We start from the raw sequence: 20,939 nt of genomic DNA, 5'->3' as shown, positions 1-20,939 counted from the left end.
GCCAAGACTTAATTATTTTCCCCCGATTTATCTTTAATTACCGGCCGAAAAGATTAAGCTACTTAGCCACTTTATTCCTCCATAACCAAACAAAACCCAACAAAAGTATGAGGCCCAATTTCCATAAGCAACAAAATGCCCAACTAAAAAAAACACATGGCCCATTCTTTTATCCCCCTCTCTATCTTCTCTCTCTCTTTCTTCTTTCTCTCTCCCCGTCTCTCTTTCTGCCGACCGAAACAGCGAGCAGCCGTCGTCGCCCTCTCTCCGGCTCGACGCCGTCGCTGCTGGAGTCGCCCGCCGTCGCAGCTGGAGTCGCCGGGAGTTGCTGTGCTGTCGGAAAGTTGCTGTCCGTCGGGAAGCTGCTGTCCGTCGGGAAGCTGCTGCGGTCGTCGACGCGGCTGTCCGTCGGGTAGCTGCTGTCGTCAGGAAGGGTCGCACGACGCCGCTGCCGCGGGGAAAGCTCCTGCCGTCGCCCAACGGGAGCCGTCGCCTGCACCGGAACGTCGAGCGCGGCTGTCCGCCGCTGCCCGTCGCCGGCGGCGGCTTCTCCTCCTCCGAAACCACTCCGAAATGTCCCGCAATACACGTTATAGTTATAAAGTTAAGTTCTTTCATAGTTTCGGTTATGTACGACGATCGTTTGGTTGATTCTTAGTGGATTGCTATTTGGTTTGGTTATGGAACAAGAAGGTATAAAAACATATATGCAAAGCTAAAATAAACTCATGCTTTGATCGGAATGGATTATACCTCCAAAATGGTTGAAAATGGTAGAAGAAACAAAAAAGATGGTGGCCAAATCTCCCTCCTTTCCTCTCGGCAATTTCCTCTCAGCCCTCTCACTTTCTTTTTCCTTGATTTCTTTGTTGTGTAATGTGAAGTGTTTAGGGAATGGATTAAAGAGGTAGTGGTTGTCACTTGAGTTGTTGAAGTAATGGGGGAAGATAGAGGGGTGGAAAAATGGAGAGTCTCCTCCATGAAGGAGGAAACCGTCGGCCACCTTTGAGGAAGAGGAAGAAGAAAAGCTTTTGGGCTTGGAAATAATTCACTGCTATGTTGTTGGCTCAAATTAATTTATTTTGATTTGGGCTCAATTTAATTGGAAGCCCAAGGTAGAAAAACCCAAAAAAAATATACTATTATTTGGTGAATTTAACATAACTAGGATCCAAGCTATTTTGTTATCTCGTTCTTCATAACAAAAAAATTAAAGTACGGGAAAATCGTACAACTTATATTTGGTGTTGTTCCAAATATAATTCCTTCAACCATTCCTCGATTTACGCACGTCGTCTTCCATAAGAAAATATTCATCTCCACGTATTTCATTCGTCATGCTAAATATAGCAATATCGTCGTCATTCTTTCATAAAAAGTACGGGCGTTACATTCTACCCACCTTAACAGAAATTTCGTCCTGAAATTTGCTTATATCATAATATTATCAATCGTACTTCATTCATTATCACATCTAACATCAATTGCATAAACATTTCACATTTCAAAACATTTTACCTTCTCTTTTGTTGAGCGCGGCGAGACGGAATGTTGAGCCCTCGATGAATACTCTTTTAGTCTAGCGAAACGAGTCTAGACTAGATTGAATAAAAGACTCTCGGTCCAGAGCGGAAGGAAAAATTGCTCTGATACCATTCTGTCACGACCGCACTTCCTAAGGATAGAAAGTACGGTGGATCGCGACTAATGGGGGAATTAAGAAGCGGGGAAGAAAGGGAAATAACAATCAAGGGGTAGCAGTCAAGGAAGTACGACATATCGATCAAAATACGAAATTTCATTTATCAACAAGGTTTCAAATCTTTAAGGTACATAACGTGAATGACATAGTTTGACAATTCAAAGGAAAACAAAGAAATTCTTAAAACTTGGCATAGCAGAAGCATTTGAGAGTTAGCTGCTACTATGTATGGAGACACAATAGTAACCGGAATGTTTATTGAATATGATCTCGGTCCAATGCTCAACATCCTCCGCCTCCCGTCCTCGCTCAACCTGCACATAGGGAAAACATATGCAGGGGCTGAGTACTTGATGCACTCAGTGAACTCATGCCCAAAATACATTTATCGATTATGTCAAACCATCATTGAGTGAAACTCGGGTTTTACTTTAAAAGGCCGAGAAACACTAAATCATTCCTTAAATAAAATTATGCCTGCAGGCAATCATCATCCCTCATCATGTACCATATCTGAACCATCATGTGAAACGAGAATGTGGCCACAAACTCGATCACTGGACCGGCCGACCTAGAGGACGGCTCACGATCCCCATCAATGCACTAGCCTGAGTAGGGAACGGCTCACGATCCCCATCAGTGCACTAGCCTGAGTAGGGACTCACTCCCTAGTCAGACCCGAATTCGTTAACCATCAAAGTCTAGTAGGACATTATCCTAGTAGACAATCAGATAGACAATTCAAAACATAAAATACGGCATGACATAACATTTAAACCACCCTTATCTCTCCATAAACATATCATTGCAAATCAAAGAGTTTAAGTAATAGAGCCCACCTCAATAGCTTAGAAATTTCCTTTTATAACTTCTCGATCTGACTTTAACGAGCGTGCGAACCACCTTTTCGGAAAACAATTAAAATATACATCAATTCTCGGTAACGAAGACATTTAGAATGCATGCACTCTATTTAGAATCTTTTATTTTATTTTCTCGGTTTTCGTGCATTTTCGATTATTCGGCGGCCGCCCAAGGTGTCGCCGGTCGGCCGCTTACGCCCATTCTTTCCTCCGTTGGCTCCTCATATTTTCCATGACGTCAAAAATAATTTCTAAAAATTATTTAAGCGTATACTTTAATTATCGCAATTACTTATCGTTGAAAACATATTATTTCATGCTTAGGATAAAATTATTCATTCTTCAAAAATTATTCCAGAAATTAATTAAAAGCCAAGACTTAATTATTTTCCCCCGATTTATCTTTAATTACCGGCCCAAAAGATTAAGCTACTTAGCCACTTTATTCCTCCATAACCGAACAATACCCAACAAAAGTATGAGGCCCAATTTCCATAAGCAACAAAAGGCCCAACTAAAAAAAAACACATGGCCCATTCTTTTATCCCTCTCTCTATCTTCTCTCTCTCTTTCTTCTTTCTCTCTCCCCGTCTCTCTTTCTGCCGACCGAAACAGCGAGCAGCCGTCGTCGCCCTCTCTCCGGCTCGACGCCGTCGCTGCTGGAGTCGCCTGCCGTCGCAGCTGGAGTCGCCGGGAGTTGCTGTGCTGTCGGAAAGTTGCTGTCCGTCGGGAAGCTGCTGTCCGTCGGGAAGCTGCTGCGGTCGTCGACGCGGCTGTCCGTCGGGTAGCTGCTGTCATCAGGAAGGGTCGCACGACGCCGCTGCCGCGGGGAAAGCTCCTGCCGTCGCCCAACGGGAGCCGTCGCCTGCACCGGAACGTCGAGCGCGGCTGTCCGCCGCTGCCCGTCGCCGGCGGCGGCTTCTCCTCCTCCGAAACCACTCCGAAATGTCCCGCAATACACGTTATAGTTATAAAGTTAAGTTCTTTCATAGTTTCGGTTACGTACGACGATCGTTTGGTTGATTCTTAGTGGATTGCTATTTGGTTTGGTTATGGAACAAGAAGGTATAAAAACATATATGCAAAGCTAAAATAAACTCATGCTTTGATCGGAATGGATTATACCTCCAAAATGGTTGAAAATGGTAGAAGAAACACAAAAGATGGTGGCCAAATCTCCCTCCTTTCCTCTCGGCAATTTCCTCTCAGCCCTCTCACTTTCTTTTTCCTTGATTTCTTTGTTGTGTAATGTGAAGTGTTTAGGGAATGGATTAAAGAGGTAGTGGTTGTCTCTTGAGTTGTGGAAGTAATGGGGGAAGATAGAGGGGTGGAAAAATGGAGAGTCTCCTCCATGAAGGAGGAAACCGTCGGCCACCTTTGAGGAAGAGGAAGAAGAAAAGCTTTTGGGCTTGGAAATAATTCACTTCTATGTTGTTGGCTCAAATTAATTTATTTTGATTTGGGCTCAATTTAATTGGAAGCCCAAGTTAGAAAACCCCCAAAAAAATATACTATTATTTGGTGAATTTAACATAACTAGGATCCAAGCTATTTTGTTATCTCGTTCTTCATAACAAAAAAAATTAAAGTACGGGAAAATCGTACAACTTATATTTGGTGTTGTTCCAAATATAATTCCTTCAACCATTCCTCGATTTACGCACGTCATCTTCCATAAGAAAATATTCATCTCCACGTATTTCATTCGTCATGCTAAATATAGCAATATCGTCGTCATTCTTTCATAAAAAGTACGGGCGTTACATTCTACCTACCTTAACAGAAATTTCGTCCCGAAATTTGCTTATATCATAATATTATCAATCGTACTCCATTCATTATCACATCTAACATCAATTGCATAAACATTTCACATTTCAAAACATTTTACCTTCTCTTTTGTTGAGCGCGGCGAGACGGAATGTTGAGCCCTCGATGAATACTCTTTTAGTCTAGCGAAACGAGTCTAGACTAGATTGAATAAAAGACTCTCGGTCCAGAGCGGAAGGAAAAATTGCTCTGATACCATTCTGTCACGACCGCACTTCCTAAGGATAGAAAGTACGGTGGATCGCGACTAATGGGGGAATTAAGAAGCGGGGAAGAAAGGGAAATAACAATCAAGGGGTAGCAGTCAAGGAAGTACGACATATCGATCAAAATACGAAATTTTATTTATTAACAAGGTTTCAAATCTTTAAGGTACATAACGTGAATGACATAGTTTGACAATTCAAAGGAAAACAAAGAAATTATTAAAACTTGGCATAGCGGAAGCATTTGAGAGTTAGCTGCTACTATGTATGGAGACACAATAGTAACCGGAATGTTTATTGAATATGATCTCGGTCCAATGCTCAACATCCTCCGCCTCCCATCCTCGCTCAACCTGCACATAGGGAAAATATATGCAGGGGCTGAGTACTTGATGCACTCAGTGAACTCATGCCCAAAATACATTTATCGATTATGTCAAGCCATCATTGAGTGAAACTCGGGTTTTACTTTAAAAGGCCGAGAAACACTAAATCATTCCTTAAATAAAATTATGCCTGCAGGCAATCATCATCCCTCATCATGTACCATATCTGAACCATCATGTGAAACGAGAATGTGGCCACAAACTCGATCACTGGACCAGCCGACCTAGAGGACGGCTCACGATCCCCATCAATGCACTAGCCTGAGTAGGGGACGGCTCACGATCCCCATTAGTGCACTAGCCTGAGTAGGGACTCACTCCCTAGTCAGACCCGAATTCGTTAACCATCAAAGTCTAGTAGGACATTATCCTAGTAGACAATCAGATAGACAATTCAAAACATAAAATACGGCATGACATAACATTTAAACCACCCTTATCTCTCCATATACATATCATTGCAAATCAAAGAGTTTAAGTAATAGAGCACACCTCAATAGCTTAGAAATTTCCTTTTATAACTTCTCGATCCGACTTTAACGAGCGTGCGAACCACCTTTTCGGAAAACAATTAAAGTACACATCAATTCTCGGTAACGAAGACATTTAGAATGCATGCACTCTATTTAGAATCTTTTATTTCATTTTCTCGGTTTTCGTGCATTTTCGATTATTCGGCGGCCGCCCAAGGTGTCGCCGGTCGGCCGCTTACGCCCATTCTTTCCTCCGTTGGCTCCTCATATTTTCCATGACGTCAAAAATAATTTCTAAAAATTATTTAAGCGTATACTTTAATTATCGCAATTACTTATCGTTGAAAACATATTATTTCATGCTTAGGATAAAATTATTCATTCTTCAAAAATTATTCCGGAAATTAATTAAAAGCCAAGACTTAATTATTTTCCCCCGATTTATCTTTAATTATCGGCCCAAAAGATTAAGCTACATAGCCACTTTATTCCTCCATAACCGAACAATACCCAACAAAAGTATGAGGCCCAATTTCCATAAGCAACAAAAGGCCCAACTAAAAAAAACACATGGCCCATTCTTTTATCCCCCTCTCTATCTTCTCTCTCTCTTTCTTCTTTCTCTCTCCCCGTCTCTCTTTCTGCCGACCGAAACAGCGAGCAGCCGTCGTCGCCCTCTCTCCGGCTCGACGCCGTCGCTGCTGGAGTCGCCCGCCGTCGCAGCTGGAGTCGCCGGGAGTTGCTGTGCTGTCGGAAAGTTGTTGTCCGTCGGGAAGCTGCTGTCCGTCGGGAAGGGTCGCACGACGCCGCTGCCGCGGGGAAAGCTCCTGCCGTCGCCCAACGGGAGCCGTCGCCTGCACCGGAACGTCGAGCGCGGCTGTCCGCCGCTGCCCGTCGCCGGCGGCGGCTTCTCCTCCTCCGAAACCACTCCGAAATGTCCCGCAATACACGTTATAGTTATAAAGTTAAGTTCTTTCATAGTTTCGGTTACGTACGATGATCGTTTGGTTGATTCTTAGTGGATTGCTATTTGGTTTGGTTATGGAACAAGAAGGTATAAAAACATATATGCAAAGCTAAAATAAACTCATGCTTTGATCGGAATGGATTATACCTCCAAAATGGTTGAAAATGGTAGAAGAAACACAAAAGATGGTGGCCAAATCTCCCTCCTTTCCTCTCGGCAATTTCCTCTCAGCCCTCTCACTTTCTTTTTCCTTGATTTCTTTGTTGTGTAATGTGAAGTGTTTAGGGAATGGATTAAAGAGGTAGTGGTTGTCTCTTGAGTTGTGGAAGTAATGGGGGAAGATAGAGGGGTGAAAAAATGGAGAGTCTCCTCCATGAAGGAGGAAACCGTCGGCCACCTTTGAGGAAGAGGAAAAAGAAAAGCTTTTGGGCTTGGAAATAATTCACTTCTATGTTGTTGGCTCAAATTAATTTATTTTGATTTGGGCTCAATTTAATTGGAAGCCCAAGTTAGAAAACCCCAAAAAAAATATACTATTATTTGGTGAATTTAACATAACTAGGATCCAAGCTATTTTGTTATCTCGTTCTTCATAACAAAAAAAATTAAAGTACGGAAAAATCGTACAACTTATATTTGGTGTTGTTCCAAATATAATTCCTTCAACCATTCCTCGATTTACGCACGTCGTCTTCCATAAGAAAATATTCATCTCCACGTATTTCATTCGTCATGCTAAATATAGCAATATCGTCGTCATTCTTTCATAAAAAGTACGGGCGTTACATTCTACCTACCTTAACAGAAATTTCTTCCCGAAATTTGCTTATATCATAATATTATCAATCGTACTTCATTCATTATCACATCTAACATCAATTGCATAAACATTTCACATTTCAAAACATTTTACCTTCTCTTTTGTTGAGCGCGGCGAGACGGAATGTTGAGCCCTCGATGAATACTCTTTTAGTCTAGCGAAACGAGTCTAGACTAGATTGAATAAAAGACTCTCGGTCCAGAGCGGAAGGAAAAATTGCTCTGATACCATTCTGTCACGACCGCACTTCCTAAGGATAGAAAGTACGGTGGATCGCGACTAATGGGGGAATTAAGAAGCGGGGAAGAAAGGGAAATAACAATCAAGGGGTAGCAGTCAAGGAAGTACGACATATCGATCAAAATATGAAATTTCATTTATCAACAAGGTTTCAAATCTTTAAGGTACATAACGTGAATGACATAGTTTGACAATTCAAAGGAAAACAAAGAAATTATTAAAACTTGGCATAGCGGAAGCATTTGAGAGTTAGCTGCTACTATGTATGGAGACACAATAGTAACCGGAATGTTTATTGAATATGATCTCGGTCCAATGCTCAACATCCTCCGCCTCCCGTCCTCGCTCAACCTGCACATAGGGAAAATATATGCAGGGGCTGAGTACTTGATGCACTCAGTGAACTCATGCCCAAAATACATTTATCGATTATGTCAAGCCATCATTGAGTGAAACTCGGGTTTTACTTTAAAAGGCCGAGAAACACTAAATCATTCCTTAAATAAAATTATGCCTGCAGGCAATCATCATCCCTCATCATGTACCATATCTGAACCATCATGTGAAACGAGAATGTGGCCACAAACTCGATCACTGGACCAGCCGACCTAGAGGACGGCTCTCGATCCCCATCAATGCACTAGCCTGAGTAGGGGACGGCTCACGATCCCCATCAGTGCACTAGCCTGAGTAGGGACTCACTCCCTAGTCAGACCCGAATTCGTTAACCATCAAAGTCTAGTAGGACATTATCCTAGTGGACAATCAGATAGACAATTCAAAACATAAAATACGGCATGACATAACATTTAAACCACCCTTATCTCTCCATATACATATCATTGCAAATCAAAGAGTTTAAGTAATAGAGCACACCTCAATAGCTTAGAAATTTCCTTTTATAACTTCTCGATCCGACTTTAACGAGCGTGCGAACCACCTTTTCGGAAAACAATTAAAGTACACATCAATTCTCGGTAACGAAGACATTTAGAATGCATGCACTCTATTTAGAATCATTTATTTCATTTTCTCGGTTTTTGTGCATTTTCGATTATTCGGCGGCCGCCCAAGGTGTCGCCGGTCGGCCGCTTACGCTCATTCTTTCCTCCGTTGGCTCCTCATATTTTCCATGACGTCAAAAATAATTTCTAAAAATTATTTAAGCGTATACTTTAATTATCGCAATTACTTATCGTTGAAAACATATTATTTCATGCTTAGGATAAAATTATTCATTCTTCAAAAATTATTCCGGAAATTAATTAAAAGCCAAGACTTAATTATTTTCCCCCGATTTATCTTTAGTTATCGGCCCAAAAGATTAAGCTACATAGCCACTTTATTCCTCCATAACCGAACAATACCCAACAAAAGTATGAGGCCCAATTTCCATAAGCAACAAAAGGCCCAACTAAAAAAAACACATGGCCCATTCTTTTATCCCCCTCTCTATCTTCTCTCTCTCTTTCTTCTTTCTCTCTCCCCGTCTCTCTTTCTGCCGACCGAAACAGCGAGCAGCCGTCGTCGCCCTCTCTCCGGCTCGACGCCGTCGCTGCTGGAGTCGCCCGCCGTCGCAGCTGGAGTCGCCGGGAGTTGCTGTGCTGTCGGAAAGTTGTTGTCCGTCGGGAAGCTGCTGTCCGTCGGGAAGGGTCGCACGACGCCGCTGCCGCAGGGAAAGCTCCTGCCGTCGCCCAACGGGAGCCGTCGCCCGCACCGGAACGTCGAGCGCGGCTGTCCGCCGCTGCCCGTCGCCGGCGGCGGCGGCGGCTTCTCCTCCTCCGAAACCACTCCTAAACGTCCCGCAATACACGTTATAGTTATAAAGTTAAGTTCTTTCATAGTTTCGGTTACGTACGGCGATCGTTTGGTTGATTCTTAGTGGATTGCTATTTGGTTTGGTTATGGAACAAGAAGGTATAAAAACATATATGCAAAGCTAAAATAAACTCATGCTTTGATAGGAATGGATTATACCTCCAAAATGGTTGAAAATGGTAGAAGAAACACAAAAGATGGTGGCCAAATCTCCCTCCTTTCCTCTCGGCCCTCTCACTTTCTTTTTCCTTGATTTCTTTGTTGTGTAATGTGAAGTGTTTAGGGAATGGATTAAAGAGGTATTGGTTGTCTCTTGAGTTGTGGAAGTAATGGGGGAAGATAGAGGGGTGGAAAAATGGAGAGTCTCCTCCATGAAGGAAGAAACCGTCGGTCACCTTTGAGGAAGAGGAAGAAGAAAAGCTTTTGGGCTTGGAAATAATTCACTTCTATGTTGTTGGCTCAAATTAATTTATTTTGATTTGGGCTCAATTTAATTGGAAGCCCAAGTTAGAAAAACCCAAAAAAAATATACTATTATTTGGTGAATTTAATATAACTAGGATCCAAGCTATTTTGTTATCTCGTTCTTCATAACAAAAAAAATTAAAGTATGGGAAAATCGTACAACTTATATTTGGTGTTGTTGTAAATATAATTCCTTCAACCATTCCTCGATTTATGCACGTCGTCTTCCATAAGAAAATATTCATCTCCACGTATTTCATTCGTCATGCTAAATATAGCAATATCGTCGTCATTCTTTCATAAAAAGTACGGGCGCTACAAGCGACCACTACCATCTCTACTCCAAGTTCCTGGAGATGGTTGTGCCTCTAATCAAGGAAGAGAGGATCACATACGTCGAAGACATAGCCGAAGGCATTGAAAGCGCGCCTGGGGCTCTCTCTGGCTTATACTCCGGTCGCAACGTAGGGAAGCTGTTGGTGGTGGTTGCTCGTGAGTAATTTTGTTTTTACCATCGGAAACAAGGAAGGACTTAAATAAGGCTATAATCATGAATTATAAATATATGATCATGAATTTGATGTATTGTTATTAATTTAAACAGGTAGCACCTCCAATCCTCCATTTCTTATTTATCTCTTTTCTTCACTATTCATGGCTCTCATTATTTCATTTTCTATTTAATATATTTATTATAAAACTTAGTCAAAATACGAGATTTCTGAATTTTAACTTCCATAGACGTCTCTGGTAGGGTTGTCAATCGGGTCGGCCCAGCGGGTTTCAGGCCAACCTTGCCCGAGTTATGGGTCACTCAGGTGCGGGTTAATCAAGTAGTGGTTTTTTTCAGGTTATAGAAGTTCAACCCTAACCCTAAAAACTCGGGTTTCGGGCTAGCCCAACGGGTTAATCGGTTTGCTACCGATAAATTTAACATGTGATCAATCAAATAATGTTGAAAATTAGTTATATTTATAAAATGTAAAACATTTAATAAAATTGAATTTGAGATATATGCTTAAATTCAAACATAAACACGATTAAATACTATTGAGATTTATGCAAAATAAAACATAAACATCAAGAAATTTCAAAGCATATTTTAGAATTTTAAATGTTTTTCTTAGTGAATTTGAAGTTTCCAATTTATTTTATCTATTATTATATTAATAAAATTTAGTATATAATTTATATATTTAATATAAAATTGAAAGTTATTTTTTTTAGTTATCTATATTATAAAATAATCAATGAAGTGTTGAATTAGGAGTCAAACAAATCGGGCCAACCCTAATTTTACCCCCGGTGAAGCGCAATTATATTGACTCTTTTGCCCCCCGGTGAGGTCCGTGTTTTCCCTTTTCCTTCACCAAAAAGGCACCGTTGGGAATATTCCGTTTGATTTATGAGGTTTTCAGAATAAAATCTGATTCCTTTATCAAACCCCTCACGTAGTCTTTCGATACAATCTGCGTGTTTCCCTCCATTTTTCATTATGTGTTTTGTTTTGTTTATATTCTAAATTGAAGTGATCTTGACATATAATATCATGAAACTTTCCAAGTATTAGTTTTTCCCAAGAACATTAAAAATTGTCTAAATTATCACAAACTTTACATTTTATTGTTATTTCACAACTCGGCACAAATATGATATTTTCAGAAAAAATCTTATTATATGTGGGCAACCGTGAAGTGTTTATAATATTTTAGATATACGTTGAAAAGCTACGTTGAAAATCACAATGATTTAGTAAGTGCCAAGTAAGATAAAAAAAATGCGCGGAAGTTGGTTGGATATGGTGATTGACCTGCCATGGGAAATAGTAGTACTAACAAACAAATTAAGAGTAAAGTTTGTTATATTTTAGACCATTTTTTAAGTTATTGGGAAATACTAAATCTTGGCCTAATTTCGATGATTTTTGAGACCGACATCCCTTTATAAAACAATATGTGTTGGAAAAAAATTGCTTCCTATTATGTGTTGAAAATTTGGAAGTGCAATAAATTGAAAGGAATAATTTTCTTTAACCAAGCGTGAAATACGTTTATTGTTAGATGTGTGGGGATGGTCCGAGGAGTACTATAAAATTGACCATGCTTGTGAAAAATAAATGTTGGATTTATAGCAGCAGACCTTGAATAACAAAATGACTGCGTAGGAGTAATACTAATATAATACTAGTACAATAAATATCAATAATTGATCAACCATTGCCGGCGGATTCAGAATATAAATTGGATAGGAAATTTGTGTTCTCAACTTATCTTAGAGTACTTTAATGAGAGATAAAATTTTGATTCATAATTATAATGTTAGTTTAAAAATACATAATACATCATTAAGGGACGTCGTTGAAGTCTTTTTGACACATGTTCCTCGATAAGAATGCAACATATAACGTTTAGAAGACTGCGATATTTTAGTTTAATTTAAGCCCATATAATGGTGGTTGAAAGATGATAAAACTATACTATTATACAAAATTTCAACATGGAAATATTAATATTAAAATATTATAATTCAAGAATAATAAATTATTGTGTATCTAACAACATCTCCTGCTGTGACTGAATGCAAAGTATGAGATCGAAATGTGAACTATTCAGTGGCATTACTTTCACTCAAATTCAAAAGTTCTATCCCTTTGACTAGTGTATTCAAGCGTCGATTTCTCTTGACTAGGTCATCGAGAATTTGTTTTAATGAATTAAATAATTTTAAGCAAAGAAAATTTCATTGTTGCCTTTGATTTATTCTTCAAAGTAGAAAAAAGAAGTTTCATCTCTTAGTTTCTAGTTTCTAACATGTATAAAAATGGTAATTCTTTATTGAAGCTAACATAAATTATTTTAGATATACATTAATACACAAATCAATCGTCACCGTCCATTAAATCAAGATCGATAGGACCAAATTGATCAATCACGAGCCACAAGAACAACTTGCTTTCCCACTTTGCGACCAGAAAAGTGTCCAACCAAAGCAGCTGGCACAGCCTCAATTCCTTCAACAATGAAGTAGTTGAAGACGACGAATCCTTGCATTCGGATTTTCTTTACGATCACATACATCAAGTTGTGTGTCACGTCTGGCTCCTCCTTGTCATACTGCGAGATCGTCCCACAGGCGGTGATGCGACCGTGGGGTCTAATGTTCAGGAGCACCGAATCGAGCATTTTGCCTCCTACATTTTCGAAATATATGTCGATCCATTCGTGGAAGTACCTCAATAGTTGTGATTAATTTCATACACTTATTAGAGATAACAAAGTACGGGTCGGGGTTGTGCTCATTAGACCGAAAGGGAAATTTTGATCATAAATATATGTTTTTTGTTTATTTATGTGACTAGCCAGGGCCATATGGGCTATATGTATATATATCTTTGGATTGGACCGGCCCGACCCGACCCAATATCTTGTTGGCCCATAATCTATATGGTCAGATCAGTTAATTATATATGTAAAAGAAATTAATTAATTTTGTCACTTTATATATATACCTCTTTATGGCTTCATTCAGGTACGATTCTTCATTGTAGTTGAATGCATCATCAAACCCCAATATGTTCTTCAAAAGGTCAACCTTGAACAAAGTAATATATATAATTAAATTAACTCTAAAAAATATAAAGTAATTACAACCCCAAAAAGAAAATTGCTGCTTCAGTATTAAGATAATTGCTGAGGTTATTTTTATTAAAGATAATGCTTATTTAATATTTTAAACCTTGAATTAGAGTTGACTTTTGACTGTAGGTTATTTATGTTAATTATTACTATTATATTCCATATACATTTAATCACCAACAAATTATGCAAATTCAAATTGAAAAAAGAAGTTGGTGAATGGATTTTTATAAATTAATTTAAAAGAATAATTAAAAGACATTATGTTGTGATCCTGCGCTTCCAACGACATAACACCTAAATAGCTTAGCAAATTGGCCAACAAGCTAACCTACAACTCCTGATGCAGCCGATATAAAGACGAGTTCACCCTTTTTTAAAGAGCAAATCTCGTAAAATCCAACATATGCAGTGATACCGGCCATACCTTCACAAAATGATCGTCAAAATATGCAGTGATAGACGCAGAAAATTTCATTTAAAGATTATTACTTAAGTCTAATACTTTTGTTAGCGATGCGTGTATGATGTGGTTATGTGTTATTATTGTTAACATTTTAAAACACGTATTTCACAATTGATTTATTCTGATTTTGCTTCCGATTAAGATTTTGAGTTTAAAATGGTTTGATATAATTCTATAACCATAATTCAACCAATGAATTATTTAACTATAAAATTTAACATTATTTTGGTTTATGTCACATTTAATAGTTAAAATGCAAAATCAAATCGAATCAATAGTTTGGTTGCAAAATCAGAACAAATTAATAGTTTGATCGTTTACATGTGAATTTAATAGTTTGGTTGCAAAATAGAACAAATTAATAGTTTGATAATTTACATATGAATTGTAAAGTCTGTATGCAAAAACTATATTTTGATGAAAGTTTATAAATTTATAGGCAAATTATCCTACAATAATATGCACTGATACGATACATACGGCGGCTAATTTGACAAACAAATTTACCAAGAATTCCAGTGTAATAGGAGAGAGGCACATCTATAGAAGGGATTTATAATAAATGTGATGTATATTAAATTCAACCCTACTTATATTTTTCTTTTGTTTCTTGAACTTTGTTTATAGTTTGGCGTTTTTATATATTAAATTAAGTGAAAGATATGCATTAAAATCCCACTAGTCACGAATAAATATATTATTTTCATACGGTTAATTTTTACCGTGAATTATCCAAGTTTATACATTCAAAATATTATTCTCGATTCTCACATAAAATGTGATTTTCACATTAATCCATGAACACAGATAAAGTGATGTAATTATGTTATGACTATGAAAAAAAAAATACACTAGAACATTTAGTGTCTTAATACCTTCATAAATAACTTTATAGCGCCTAAATTAACATTTTATTAAGCCATAACGTGTAGTTTCTTCATAGCCTCCAATAAATATAGTATAAATTCTCATTTGATCCTTGATTAACACTCTCCTTTTCATTAGCCGTTGCATATCTGCTATTCTTTCTACATTGTTGGGTCGAAGACTTGAAGCACAACGACAAAAGCTTGATTCTGGCCGTATTCATGGGCTGGCAGTGGGGTCGATCGGCCCCCCTCGACCCCAATCGCCGTTCATTCCTAGATCTGGTTATATGCCTTGGCCATATTAAAATACTAATTTTGTTAATATTTAATGGTTAATTAATCTCATTTTGACTTGATGAATGAGTTAAATATGGATTGACTTGATTAACATTTTAAATATGAATTGAAATATATAGGTTAGGACCAGAAGCGAAGACTCTTAATTGATTATTATTGTATAGGACAAAATATGTTTTTTTTAATATGCGAGCCTAATTTTGGACTTTAAAATACAAGTACTCTACTAATTATTAATGTATAGGATAAAATATGTTTTTTAATATACGAGCCTAATATTAGACTTTAAAATAAAAGTACTCTACCTAATTGACAAAATCTATTAATGTATAGGACAAAATATGTTTTTTTAATATACGAGCCTAATTTTGGACTTTAAAATACAAGTACTCTACTAATTATTAATGTATAGGATGAAAATGTTTTTTTAATATAGGAGCCTAATTTTAGACTTTAAAATACAAGTACTCTATCTAATTGACAAAATTTATTAATGTATAGGACAAAATATGTTTTTTAAATATACAAGCCTAATTTTAGACTTTAAAATACAAGTACTCTACCTAATGGACAAAATCTTTAAACTGTGGTTCAAAATATCTTTTTAAATAAATATGCGAGACAAAATTTAAACTTTAGTCAAACTAAATAAATAATAAGTCTAATATTGTGTCGCATTTTTACGAAAAATTGAAAGTATTGAAAACAACTTTACAAATGTTGTGCGTGAATTAGCCAAATGTAGTGAACTTAATACCTAATGATCTATAAATACAATAAATTTTGCCAGCCATAACCTAAAGTCATAAAAGAAAATACAAACTGAGACTCGTTCAGTTTCCCTTATATGGCCTGGTGGGCCCACGTAATTGGATCTTTTTTCAAGTGTTCAGTGTTGGAGAATTGCGGCTGGTTAGGGGCTTTAGGTGTTAATATTTGTTTTTTAATTAAATGGTTGCTGAAGAAAATACCCCCGCCTATTATTGAGAAGAAGGAATATTTTATTAGTCCACGAACTTTGTTAATGTATCATTTTAGATCCGTGAACTTTAAAAATATCATTTGAAGTCTGTCAACTATGAGTTAATATCAATTAAAATATTTTTTTACTATTTTCAAGTTTTTTGGATGAAAATACCCTCAATACCGGGTACATATTTTTAATAAACTTATCACATACCCATATTTTTTTATACATATTTTAACTACTCCCTCCGTCCCTGAAATTTTGTCACATTTCATTTTCTGCACTCGTTTTGAACAAATGATACTTCCTCCGTCCGCAAAATGTTGTCCATGTTTGACTCGGCACGTGTTTTGAGAAATGTAAAGAAAAGTGAGTGAAAGAAGTTAGTGGAATGTAGGTCCCATATTTATATATTGAACTTATAATAGAATGTGAGTGTAATGAGTTAGTGGAATATGAGAACCATTTACCAAAAAAGTAAAATAATAGCAAAGTGCACAACATAACAGACGGACCAAAATGGAAAAACTGGAAAACGTTTCACGGACAGAGGGAGTAATAAATAATTAATGAAGAAATGGTAAAGTAAGATAGAGAATAATGTAGATAAGACTCTCTTCTATGTTATTCTCTCTCTTACTTTATCATATGTCCACTTTAGCTATTTATTATCATTTACAAAAACCATATGAGTATGTGATAGGTTAATTAAAAATATGATTGAGCGTATTTTCATCCAAAAAACTTGAAAATAGTAAAAAAGTGATATTAACTCACAGTTGACGGACCTCAAATTGTATTTTTAAAGTTCACGGATCTAAAATAATATAAAAAAAAAGATGTCCCTTCCATAGAAAATTAGAGCTCCCTATGATTCTCCTAGCAGAGGCGCCGCTACTACACACAACCCAAAACTTCTACTCCATTAGCCAAGAGATTTTCTAGGGATTTTCAGATATAAAACAATGAAGCTGAACACCAGAATTCCACCAGAATTAACGGCAAAATGGGTGAGGAAATTAGCAACAAGCAAGTGATACTCAGCAACTATGTCAAAACATCTGTGAAAGAATCCGATATGTCGCTGAGAACTTCCAAAATTCTGCTCAAAATTCCCAGCGGTTGCGACGGCGCCGTTTTGGTGAAGAATCTCTACTTATCCATCGATCCTTTTATTCTTGCCCTCATGAAGAATCAGGAGCTCGATTTACCTTCTTTCACGCTGGATTCTGTAAGTTTAGTTTTTTTAAGTGAAATTTTTCTTGTTGAAATTAATTTTTCTTCTGGTTGGAATAGAATTTGTTATACATGTCTTGATTTAAATTGGGGCCCTTAATTTTTTATTTTATTAAAAAAATAGACTTATAATACAATATTGTGCAGATGATCTCATTGGAATATAACAATAGTATTTTTTTCGTTTGATGAATAGTTTGAGATTTTGGGGAGAAAAATATAAACTGTATCTTTCTATTGATAAAATGTTTGTTATGTCTTTTGATGTTTCCGCAGAGGTCTTGTTTGATGAATAGTTTGAGATTTTGGGGAAAGAAATAAAAAATGTTATCTTTCCATTGATGCAATGTTGGTTGCATCTTTTTTGTGTTTGTTGACCTTTTTCTGGTGACAGCCTATTTATGGATTTGGAGTGTCGAAAGTACTGGATTCGTCTCATCCAAATTTCAAGACGGGCGAGCTAGTTTGGGGGTTTACTGGCTGGGAGGAGTATAGCCTTATTAAAGATCCAGACCAATTGTTTAAGGTTCAAGATAAAGATTTGCCCCTCTCTTATTATACAGGGATTCTTGGTGAGTTTCTCGAGCCCCTTGTGATTATCGACTTCAAATTTCACGCTTGATTCCTGCTTCCTAGTGCTATTTGTCTGATCTAGAACTAGTTGTTTGTGATTCTGCAGAAGTTATGTATGTAGTTAAACTGTTAACGAAAACGAGTTGTTGATGAACTATATATGCTTGAATTAATAGATTGGGAAATGTTGGATTTGTAGCGTTTATCTTGATAGTTTCTGAAAAACAACAGTAGGAGATGTACTAACTTGAGACTGAAAATCAACGTGTTTCGCGTTATCATTTTAGGCATGCCTTTATGTTGGTTTTTTCAAGTTTTGCTCTCCCAAAAAGGGGGAAACTGTGTTTGTCTCTGCTGCATCCGGAGCTGTTGGTCAGCTCGTTGGTCAGTTTGCAAAGATCGCAGGGTGTTACGTTGTTGGGAGTCCGGGGAGCAAAGAAAAGGTCAGAATCTAATGGCTTATCGAAAACTTATTAGATTGTTGGCTAGATTGGTTGTCGATTTATGTGCTATTTTTCTTCTGTGGCAAGTTTATGTTTCACATTTGATGAACAAGTCGGCTTTTGCATTGATGAAGGTCGATCTCTTGAAGAACAAATTCGGGTTTGACGAAGCATTCAACTACAAAGAAGAGCAAGACTATAATGCAGCGTTGAAGAGGTTCTATCATTGCTATAAAAATGTGTATACTTATTTAACATTGAAGAATAGTTAGTGATTTAACACATAATACACATATTTATGATCTTATATAACAAAAGAATCCTTTTGTATTCATGACAAATTTCATAAAAACTAGCAAAAAACCGCGAAGTTTGGTAAATCAGCTAAGAAAATCACCAAGTATGGATCAGTTCACAATCATCCCACGACTGTGAATAACAAATCCAAATATATAATTTTTTTGGTTAGTTTTTTGAAAGAATTTGACCAAATTTTATAGTTTTTCCGGCAATTTATCGTTATGTAGATAATACTCACAAATTTGTGTTGTTGTTAATTAGGTACTTCCCCGATGGCATCGACATCTACTTTGACAACGTGGGAGGGAAGATGCTCGAAGCGGTGCTAAACAACATGAGACTCAATGGCCGTGTTGCGCTTTGTGGGATGATCTCCCAATACAACAGCCTTGAGCAGCCCGAAGGCGTCTACAACTTGATTAACGCAATAGTAAAACGGGTCCGTATGGACGGATTTTTCACTAGCGACCACTACCATCTCTACTCCAAGTTCCTGGAGATGGTTGTGCCTCTAATCAAGGAAGAGAGGATCACATACGTCGAAGACACAGCCGAAGGCATTGAAAGCGCGCCTGGGGCTCTCTTTGGCTTATACTCCGGTCGCAACGTAGGGAAGCTGTTGGTGGTGGTTACTCGTGAGTAATTCTGTTTTTACCAACGGAAACAAGGAAGGACTTAAATAAAGCTATAATCATGAATTATAAATATATGATCATGAATTTGATGTATTGTTATTAATTTAAACAGGTAGCACCTCCAATCCTCCATTTCTTATTTATCTCTTCCCTTCACTATTCATGGCTCTCATTATTTCATTTTCTATTTAATATATTTATTATAAAACTTAGTCAAATTTCTGAATTTTAACTTCCATAGACGTCTCTGGTAGGGATGTCAATCGGGTCGGCCCAGCCGGTTTCAGGCCAACCTTGCCCGAGTTATGGGTCACTCAGGTGCGGGCTAATCAAGTAGTGGTTTTTTTCAGGTTATAGAAGTTCAACCCTAACCCTAAAAACTCGGGTTTCGGGCTAGCCCAACGGGTTAATCGGTTTGCTACCGATAAATTTAACATGTGATCAATCAAATAATGTTGAAAATTAGTTATATTTATAAAATGTAAAACATTTAATAATATTGAATTTGAGATATATGCTTAAATTCAAACATAAACACGATTAAATACTATTGAGATTTATGCAAAATAAAACATAAACATCAAGAAATTTCAAAGCATATTTTAGAATTTTAAATGTTTTTCTTAGTGAATTTGAAGTTTCCAATTTATTTTATCTATTATTATATTAATAAAATTTAGTATATAATTTATATATTTAATATAAAATTAAAAGTTATTTTTTTTAGTTATCTATATTATAAAATAATCAATGAAGTGTTGAATTAGGAGTCAAACAAATCGGGCCAACCCTAATTTTACCCCCGGTGAAGCGCAATTATATTGACTCTTTTGCCCCGCGGTGAGGTCCGTGTTTTCCCTTTTCCTTCACCAAAAAGGCACCGTTGTGAATATTCCGTTTGATTTATGAGGTTTTCAGAATAAAATCTGATTCCTTTATCAAACCCTTCAGGTAGTCTTTCGATACAATCTGCGTGTTTCCCTCCATTTTTCATTATGTGTTTTGTTTTGTTTATATTCTAAATTGAAGTGATCTTGACATACAATATCATGAAACTTTCCAAGTATTAGTTTTTCCCAAGAACATTAAAAATTGTCTAAATTATCACAAACTTTACATTTTATTGTTATTTCACAACTCGGCACAAATATGATATTTTCAGAAAAAATCTTATTATACGTGGGCAACCGTGAAGTGTTTATAATATTTTAGATATACGTTGAAAAGCTACGTTGAAAATCACAATGATTTAGTAAGTGCCAAGTAAGATAAAAAAAATGCGCGGAAGTTGGTTGGATATGGTGATTGACCTGCCATGGGAAATAGTAGTACTAACAAACAAATTAAGTGTAAAGTTTGTTATATTTTAGACCATTTTTTAAGTTATTGGGAAACACTAAGTCTTGGCCTAATTTCGATGATTTTGGAGACCGATATCCCTTTATAAAACAATATGTGTTGGAAAAAAATTGCTTCCTATTATGTGTTGAAAATTTGGAAGTGCAATAAATTGAAAGGAATAATTTTCTTTAACCAAGCGTGAAATACGTTTATTTTTAGATGTGTGGGGATGGTCCGAGGAGTACTATAAAATTGACCATGCTTGTGAAAAATAAATGTTGGATTTATAGCAGCAGACCTTGAATAACAAAATGACTGCGTAGGAGTAATACTAATATAATACTAGTACAATAAATATCAATAATTGATCAACCATTGCCAGCGGATTAAAAATATAATTTGGATAG

The 20,939-nt window shown here is 37.0% G+C and overlaps 1 protein-coding gene and 1 pseudogene across 1 annotated transcript; one reads left to right on the top strand and one right to left on the bottom strand.

Annotated features, from left to right (window-relative positions):
* Positions 1–12,666: 12,666 nt before the first annotated feature.
* LOC121767088 lies at positions 12,667–15,831 on the bottom strand (annotated as a pseudogene).
* Positions 15,832–16,983: 1,152 nt separating this feature from the next.
* LOC121769485 ((+)-pulegone reductase-like) lies at positions 16,984–19,350 on the top strand. Its single transcript, XM_042166306.1, has 5 exons — positions 16,984–17,235; positions 17,635–17,832; positions 18,101–18,256; positions 18,391–18,473; positions 18,818–19,350. The coding sequence occupies exons 1-5, from the start codon at positions 17,011–17,013 to the stop codon at positions 19,197–19,199; spliced, it is 1,044 nt and encodes a 347-aa protein (XP_042022240.1). The 5' UTR covers positions 16,984–17,010; the 3' UTR covers positions 19,200–19,350.
* Positions 19,351–20,939: the final 1,589 nt, after the last annotated feature.

Source organism: Salvia splendens, chromosome 15, assembly GCF_004379255.2.
Source record: "Salvia splendens isolate huo1 chromosome 15, SspV2, whole genome shotgun sequence".
Lineage (NCBI taxonomy): Eukaryota > Viridiplantae > Streptophyta > Magnoliopsida > Lamiales > Lamiaceae > Salvia > Salvia splendens.
This window is presented reverse-complemented; position numbering and strand designations above follow the sequence as displayed.

Bases quoted from the DNA above. Each gene is read 5' to 3' on its own strand.
- LOC121769485 (XM_042166306.1), top strand. From the start codon at position 17,011: ATGGGTGAGGAAATTAGCAACAAGCAAGTGATACTCAGCAACTATGTC. The intron at 18,257-18,390 runs GTCAGAATCTAA...GCATTGATGAAG, and splicing joins GTCCGGGGAGCAAAGAAAAG to GTCGATCTCTTGAAGAACAA. The intron at 18,474-18,817 runs GTTCTATCATTG...GTTGTTAATTAG, and splicing joins TATAATGCAGCGTTGAAGAG to GTACTTCCCCGATGGCATCG.